General features: G+C 58.0%; 1 protein-coding gene across 1 annotated transcript in view; it reads right to left on the reverse strand.

Annotated features, from left to right (window-relative positions):
- The window catches only part of FGF9 (fibroblast growth factor 9), a 29,574-nt gene extending 21,443 nt beyond the window's left edge, over positions 1-8,131 (reverse strand). The window contains exon 1 of the mRNA XM_027557585.1: positions 7,126-8,131. Within this exon, the coding sequence (XP_027413386.1) occupies positions 7,126-7,402 (277 nt within the window). The 5' untranslated portion in view covers positions 7,403-8,131. The remainder of the gene's footprint in view (positions 1-7,125) is intronic.
- Between the last annotated feature and the right edge of the window lie 437 nt (positions 8,132-8,568).

An 8,568-nucleotide genomic window follows, 5' to 3' on the forward strand; every position in this document is an offset into this window, starting at 1 on the left:
TAACAAATTCTTTGAGCTTAGTTTACAGACTGTCCATCTGAACCTGCAAAAAAAAAACAACTATGTATTTTTAACAGAATGTGAAATAGTGTGTGGGAAAATATGATGAGAAATTGCCTTCTGAATCTGATAACTGGTGAGTCTCGAATGAAAAACACATCTGAAATAAGTTCATTAATCAGCCATTCCCTACCTCACAAAGCAAATGGAAAGACAAATAAGGCAATATTTCCATGAGAGTCAGTTCATGTGAGATGCACGCCCTTATTGATGAATCATTTTATTTCATTATGCCACATCCAACTCTAAGGATTAAAAATAACTTACACTGTGGCATTTTATTACTAAAGGAGTCACATACTACAGTGTGAGTCTCTTCTTAGCTACCTGAAAACATACACTGTAAATCATAGTAATCCTGAAATAGGATAAGGAATTCATTAACATCCAATTTTCATTGTAAAATGGAAACATTTTGCCCCATTGCAGCTGAACAATTTAATACACTATGTCAACTGAAAGTCATAAAACTAAAAGATACTTGCACCTTCTAAGAGGGTATTTGATGATCTTTGCTTTCCCTAACATGAGGCAGCTCTGAGAGAACTAAGAACAGCTATCAACCAACGTTGCCCATCAGCCCCAACAAAACCTAAGTACACGAGCTCTCACAAAGCCATGTGCCTGGTTGGTCTACAGGACATCCGGAGCACCAGTCTCGTCAGTGACAACCCCAACAGCTGGGGTCCTCCAGCATCTAGTATGTGCCCAGTGAGAGGCCTGCCACTCGGGCCACATAACAGCCCAAGGCGTCATCACATGCGAGCCCTCAGATGACATATGGGGGTACTAGGCTTAAGGACAACCTCCCTGGGAGCAATCAGACTCCAAGGCCTAGGTCCTTACTGACCACGCACATCTTCCCATCAGCTTTACCTTTCCTCAAAAGTCTGGGATTTCTGTACCACTTTTTTTTTTTATTAATTCATTTTAATTGGAGGCTAATTACAATATTGTAGTGGTTTTTGCCATACATTGACATGAATCAGCCATGAGTACACATGTGTTCCCCATCCTGAACCCCCTCCCACCTCCCTCCCCATCCTATCCTGCAGGGTCATCCCAGTACACCAGCCTTGAGCACCCTGTCTCATGCATCAAACGTGGACTGGTGATCTATTTCCCATATGATAATATACATGTTTCAATGCTGTTCTCTCAAATCATCCCACCCTCGCCTTCTCCCACAGAGTCCAAAAGTCATTCTTTACATCTGTGTCTCTTTTGCTGTCTCACATACAGGGTCATCGTTACCATCTTTCTAAATGTCATGTATATGCGTTAATATACTGTATTGGTGTTTTTCTTTCTGACTTCCTTCACCCTGTATAATAGGTTCCAGTTTCATCGACGTCATTAGAACTGATTCAAATGCATTCTTTTTATTAGCTGAGTAATATTCCATTGTGTATATGTACCACAGCTTTCTATTCCATTCATCTGCTGATATATATAGTCATTCTCTCACTAGTGAAATGGAAGATGTTGGTGAGATGAGACTTGGCTGAGCCAGCACTCAGGACAAGCAGCAGCAGAGGAAATGAAGAGCAGGTGGGCTCCTGTGTCTGCACTTTCCTCACACAGGACATGGGAAGGTGGGCAGCTCCAGGTGCTAACATACTGATTTTGTGCACACACAACATAAGTTCTGAAATGATTATTACACATTTTGGAAATGAAAGTGGTAAGAGATCAATCTTGTTATCTCCTGGCATCAATAAGACATGCACTCATTCATTAAATCAACAAACTAAGGAGTAAGCCAATGGGCATCCCTGGTGGTTCAGCAGTAAAGAATCTGCCTGCCAAGGCAAGAGACGTGGGTTAGAACCCCAGGTCTGGAAGATCCCCTGGAGAAGAAAATAACAACCCATTCCAGTACTCTTGTCTGGGAAATTCCATGGACAGAGGAGCCTGCAGGGCTACAGTCCATGGGGTCACAAAGGAGTCAGACACCAGTGAGCAACTGAACAACAACAAATTGTAAGCCAAGCACCACACCCTTTGTTGAGAATATGATGATGAGCAAGGACTAGACTATGACCTCAAAGAGCTTCCCATCTAGTGGGCAGGACAGACAACCAGGTAAGTGTAATGACAATGGCGGGGGGGGGGGGGGGTGCAATGAGAGGTAGGTATTCATGGTAGGCAGGCAACTCACTCAGGCTGGGAAAGGGGAGTCTGGGGTGCTTCCAAGGGTTAAGACCAGAGACAAGTCTTCAAGGAGAGAGACTCCAGATGAGAAGGAGCTACATCTAGGGACCCCAGATGAAAAGGATGTCATCACCTCAAACTAGCATCCTTAGCTCTGCAGCCCCTTAAGACGCAGAGACCTCAAAAGAACAGCCCAGCTTTTCATGAGGTCACCTCGTGATCTGGGGGCAAACAGAATCTAGAACATCTGAGTCACAGCTGCTCCCCCACATGCAGAGCTCATCAGAGCTGCAAGGCCAGGAAGACCTGGCAACATGGCAACAAGCCCCCGCCCCACCCAGACTGGAATCCTTGATATTCCTGGTATTATCCTGTCCACCAGGAACTCCAGAACCTCCAGCAGGTGGGTTACCCTCTCTCTGGGCCCAAGCCAGTGCCAAGCATCTGCTTCAGAGTGCACTGATCTGAGTGGGGTTGCCCCCCTCCATGGCTGTTTCCACCAGCATGAGACACAGGGTTGGGGGTGGCTGTTGGTTCAGGAAGAACCTGGGGAGAAGGCTTCTGTGTAGACACAGAAGGGCAAGAAGGAAAGAACTAGGAAGAGTAGAAGGGAGGGAGGGAGAGAGTGGCCCGTCTCTTCTAGGCAGTGCAGAAGGGCCACAGCCATAGGCACTGATGGAGTGACCTGGGCAGCCGCTCTCCGTGATGGTGGCATCTAGCTGTGCCCTTTCACAGCAGGCAAGCACGCCCATGAGAATGCAGTCCCCGGGCCCAGGAGGCCTGGTGGGGTCTGACGGGGCCCACGGTCATCTGTGGTCCACAAGAGGCCAGGTCAGTTCCTGAACCCCTTCAGGAAAATGACCTCTGCACAGCATCCCCCTGACCCCAGACTCACTAGGTAAGTAGTGTTTGGCCCCATGCTCTGTTCACATGGACCATTACCCCAAAGCTGGCCCTGCTCCCAGGAGCCCCTCAGCCCTGGGCCGCACCTCCGCTGGCCCTGGGAAGTGCGTGGACCATGTGAAACAACCCTCCAGCCTAAAAGCCCCCAACACTTAACAGACCTGCATTCTTCAGAGGACAAGAATGTGTGCAGGCTGTGGAGAGAGGCACCAGGGCAGGCTTTCTAAAATAGATTAACCTCCCCCCTCCAGCCCCCTGCTTGGGGAGAACCGCACACCAGGGTTCTGCCAGATCAGTCATCTCAGAGCCTGAGGCCTTGAGCAAAGCCCAGGGTTCATTTGGGAAATAACTAGCTGAACAGGAGCCATCACCTTACCGATTTTTCCAGAATCTGGGCCTATTCTGAGAACAGCATCCTTTCCCTTACTGAGATACTGAAGAACAGATACACAGAACTAAGTTGTTTCAAGCGAGACCCCTGGAAATAGGACTGTTTAACCTGTCTTTTTAAAGCACGGCTATTGATCATATTTCTCCCCTCTGGCACTACTACTACACCTGACCCCAGGACCGGCCGCCCCAAGGCTCCGGCGAGGACCAGCCGGCTCCGCACCAGGCCAAGTCAAATAGCGGATCAGGCCCCAGGCTCCCTGTTTTTATTATCCACATTACCATTTCTTCCACTCATTTTTCTGCTCACTTTTTCCGTCCAGCAGTATTAGGGAACGAACCGTCTGGTTCCCCTGGGCCTATCACCCCAGATGGGATCCCGGGTCCCCTTCTCCGGGCCTGGCCTCCGCGCCAAGCCAGCACCCCCCACCCGGGGAAAACAAAGGGCCCCCCGCGCTCTCCGTGCCCGCATCGCGGCCGCACAGCTCCTGCAGGCACAGCCGCGAGGCTCCCCGCCCCCCGCCCGCACTGCCGCTGCTGTGTCACCGCCGCAGCCGCAGTCACCTGCGTGGGGGCGCGGGGGGGGGGGGGGGGCGTCTCTCCCGCTTCCTCTGCCATTTCCCCTGTCAGGTGGAAAACGCACCTTATGTTTTAACCGAGGTGCAAGCCCCCTTTGCCCCCTACCCACAGCTCCTCTCCTCCAGAGGCTCGGAAGAGAAACCCGGGATGCACTTGAGGTCCCCAGGGCGCGGCTGGGGGGGCGCGCGCGGGGGAGATGAGGGGGTCCTAGGTGCTGCGGGCGGGGCGAGGTGGGCTCCAGGTGTGCTGGCCGCGGCCCCCCCGCCCCGCGCAGGGTCCTAGCGCCCACACTCCCCCGCGCGCGCCCCCGGGCGGGGCCCGGAGCCAGGGTGGGCTGCCGGCGCCGCGCCACGGACATTGCTGACACCCGAACCTGCGGCGCTGACGGCTCCCGTGGGGGCTTCTCCGCGCCGCCCCCGGATGGAAGCCGCAAGAAGCCGGCCGCCGCGCCCTCCCTCCCCGCCCCCACCGCCCGCGCCGCCGCATCCGAACCCGGCGCGGGCGCGCCCCTCCCCCGCCGCCCGCTGCGGCCGACCCCAGCCCCGGGCCCGGGCTTCCGCTGCCCGGCCCCCCAGCCAGCGCCGCCCCCAGCTGCCCGCCAGCCGCGCGGGCGGACGGGGAGAGGACGCGTCACCTCCGGGATTGGGGGCGGGGGTGCCGAGGCCGCGTTTTGTTTTACGGTCTCCGTGCAGCCGCCGGGCCCGCGTCCTTGTCGGCTGACCCCGGAGCGCGCCTCTCGGCCGCCCCCCGCCCCCATCCGGCCCCCAGCCCCCTCCGTCCACCCTGGTCCCTCGCTGTCCCCGAGGCAGAGGCACCGGATTCCTAATGACCAGGTTGCGTGTAGCGAACGTCCTACCCGAAAGGTGACTGCGTTTAAAAAACAAAAAAAAAAAGCGCACGGTGGGGAGGAGAAGCCCCAAGCGGAGCCTCCCGGTCTTCCCGGGCGGGGTCTGCTGCTCCGCACCGGAGGTCGCCGGCCGCACGCGGGAGCCCATGGCGGGCTCCCCAAGCGGAGAGGGGCGGCGGATCCGCAACAATGGCACGCGGCCCCCTGCCTACGCCGCCCTTTGTCCCCTCTCTCTCCCCCGCGGCCCCGGCCCTGCTGGCCGGCCCGACCCACCTCCGGCGCCGCGAGCCCACCGCTCCGGGACCCGGCTGTGCGCTCCGAAGGACGGAGAGGGGTCCGAGACGGGACGGGACTCCGGGGCCTCGGCCCCGCCGCGCGCGCCTCCGGCGGCTCCCGCGCCACGCGCGGCCCCGCTGCTCCTGGCGGCGGCCCGATCCGCTGGACCTGCGTTCTCACACCGAGAACGCGAAGGGACGCGGCCCCGGGCTCAAGAAGCCCGATCCCTAAACGCAGCCGGAGCACGCCCGGGCCCGGCGCCCCGGACTCGGCGGTCCCAGCAGCCCAGGGCGCGCGGGGCGGGGGCGAGCCGCCGAATCCGAGCGCGTCTAGGACCGCGCGGAGCAAGCCGGCGGCAGCCGAGTGCGCGCGGGGCCGGGGCGGCCGAGTGGCACCTGCCGGCCGGCGCGTGGGGGCCCGGGCTGGGCGCTACGTCCCCGCACCGGGCCGCCCTCCCTGGTCCGGAGCGCGGCGCGAGCGCTGGCGGCCTGGGGGCGGCCGGGGTGAGCGCTTGCGCGAAGTTTCGTCCTCTTTCCGCAGCGGCCGGAGCCGCCTCCACTGCTCGAGCTTCCTCTGGGTAACTGGAGACTGCAAAGCAGACGGGGGCGCGGGGGCGGGGAGGGGGGACCCTGAGCCGTCTCCCTGGTGGGTCCCTCCGGGCCGAGGCTCGGGGAGGGAGGACAGAGGCAGGAAACCCCGGGGCCGGCCCATCTCAGGCCCGGGCCGGCCTCACCTCGGCCATCGTCTGCAGCCCACGAGCTACACGGACAGTTCAGACCGTGCTCAGCATCTGGCGTGAAGCTTAACGAAGAGAAAGCACCATAGGACTTTGCTTTTACGACCTAGTTTAAGTTGTCAGGTGGGTTCGCTCAATAAGTTAACTCCTTCCAACAGTCCGGTTGCCCAAACGCCGCCACCTCCCCCCCCCCACACACACACACCCGCTTTATTTTTAAGTATGGGGTGGGGGGGAAACCAGGAGAAGCCCCTCCACCCACCACCCCCGGGGCGCTGCCGTCGGGCTCGACGGCTCAGCAGGCACGTGTGTGCAGTCGTTAGAGCGGACGGTCTCCATCCTCTGGGGTCTGCAGCCCTCGTGCTGAGTCACAGACACCCTCCTCGGGAGATGAAGCCCTAGGAATGCCCTTTAAAATTAGCTCGCCGCTTTTGCACGCGCGCACACACGCACACCAGAGGCACCCAGGAATCCTACACAGGGCTGCGCGCGGTAGGAACTGGACAGAGCACAGGGCATGACTCGATGGCTGGAAGGACAAACGACCCCGGACAGGGCCCTGCCCCTGCCCGAGTCCGTCCCCCATCCCCCCCTGCGCCCTGCCCCTGCAGCCCCGGAGTCTGAAATACGACTTCAGTCTCTCCTCCCACGGAACAATCTGCAACCTTCGCCTAAAGCGCCCCAGTCCCTCTCGGTGGGAATCAGCAATACGCTTCATATACAATTTAAGCAGGACACTTCTTGGAGGAATAGAGGGAAGGGGCAAAAACTTCATTTGGCACGAGATGGTAACCATTGCCTTGAGCAAAATGCATTTTAAGTTCTCCGTAGTTAATGATTAAAGCTTGAAACTCGTGGAATCAGTCCATTCAAAAGAAACTTCCTAAACCCGATCTTGCCCGCCTTTATGATGCAAAAGAACTAAGGGTATGTGTTATATTTATAAATCAAGCCCTCCTTAAAAAAAAAAAAGCCTTCCAGTGTAGACCCGCATCAGTGCCAGCAGCAGGTCTGCAATTCCGGAGGCCTTTTTCTCCCCTGGAGCTAACGAGACCGAGTCAGTCCGAAACCAAGGGAGGCAGACCCCTTCCCGCATCCGCCACCCGCGCCCGGCCGCCTTCAAGGCAGCTGCGGTCCGAGCCTGCCAGCTCGGGCCCTCAAGGGTTAACGGTGCACCTACCGAACCGGCTGTGGTCCTTCCTGGTTCCCTGGATAGTACCGTTGGGGAAGATTTCTAAGTGAAATCCAGTCCTGCAGTACAGCTGCCTCCGCCTGAGAATCCCCTTTAAGTGATCCAAGTCCGTGACCGCGGGTCCCCTGGGAAGCCCCCCTGCTTCGGACTGACCCAGGTGGTCACTTAGCAAGACCGGGCTGTCCACCGGCAACACCGGCCCGTTCCCGAACGGCACCGCATCCTGCACGCCGAAATAGTTCCCAACTTCACCCAGGGGAGCCATCGGCAGAGTCGGCAGGCGTTCCGAACACAGCGATAAACAATGATGATGGTGCCAACCCAGGAGGTACTCGGCGAGGTAAATCCAACTCCGTCCCTCACTGCAGTTGCAGAGAGAAGAAAAGAAAAAAAAAAAAAAAAAAAGGTCCTTTTCTTCAATCCATGAAATGCATCAATAAAAGTAACCTGCCGTTTCGCTGGCTCAGGTTCAAGGTCAAACCGCGGATAGTCTAAGCAAGCACCACTTTATACTCGCACACTGACATATTGATAAACGTATCTATGTATCTCTACACACAGATCCCCAGCTCTCGGCAGGCACGCAGGTCTTCATCTCATCCGACCGTAGGGAGGGAAAAAAATCCGGAGTTTCTCCATTAGGCTTGCGACCAGAATGACCATAGCAACTTAAATGCCTAGGCGTTATTATAGGGGTTTTTAAGATGCACGGGCTACGTCAGAATTTACGGATCCTGACTCCAGGAAGGCATGCGCTGTTTTTACTCTAACCGACTCTGCAGACATCAGCAGGAATCCTTCAAGGGAGGAAAAAAAAAAAAATCTCACGTTGGTGGCGGCGACGAATCTGCAGCCTCGTCCCCTCCTCCAAAAACGAGAAGGATGATAATAAAACAAAAAGAAGGGAAAACTTTAAGCGTCCAAGGCTGGTGTCCAGAGTCCTCCGGAGGCTCGGCTGGCGTCCATCGGCCGGGCGCGGGCGGCGGGCGGCGGCGGCGGCGGGAGCGAGGGGCGCCGCGGCAGGACCCGCGTGCCGCCGGCGGCCGCGAACAGGTGTCGCCGGGGCGCGGGGCGAGGTGGCCGGAGCGCTCCTCCTGCGCAGCCCCGCGGCGCGCAGAGTGGCGCAGGCGGCGGCATTGGGCCGGGTTTAAGGTAGCGCCGCGCCGCCCGCGCTCCCCGCGGTCCTAGCGCCCGCCGCGCCCTCCGCGCTGCGGCAGGCCCCGCGCCGCGCGCCCGAGCGCGGGGACCCGGGGGCGCCCTGAGCCCCCAGTCTCACAAAGGAAGCGCGAGGCTGCGGGCCCCCGTGCCACTGCGGCCGCGTCGCTCACACGGAGTCGCAGCCGCGAAGCTAACCCCTCGTTCGATGCGGCGGCGGAGGTGCAGACTGAATCGGGAGAACTAGTTTTCCCACTTGGGGCTCGGGGGCTGCTT

This window comes from Bos indicus x Bos taurus, chromosome 12, assembly GCF_003369695.1.
Source record: "Bos indicus x Bos taurus breed Angus x Brahman F1 hybrid chromosome 12, Bos_hybrid_MaternalHap_v2.0, whole genome shotgun sequence".
NCBI classification, from domain to species: Eukaryota; Metazoa; Chordata; class Mammalia; order Artiodactyla; family Bovidae; genus Bos; species Bos indicus x Bos taurus.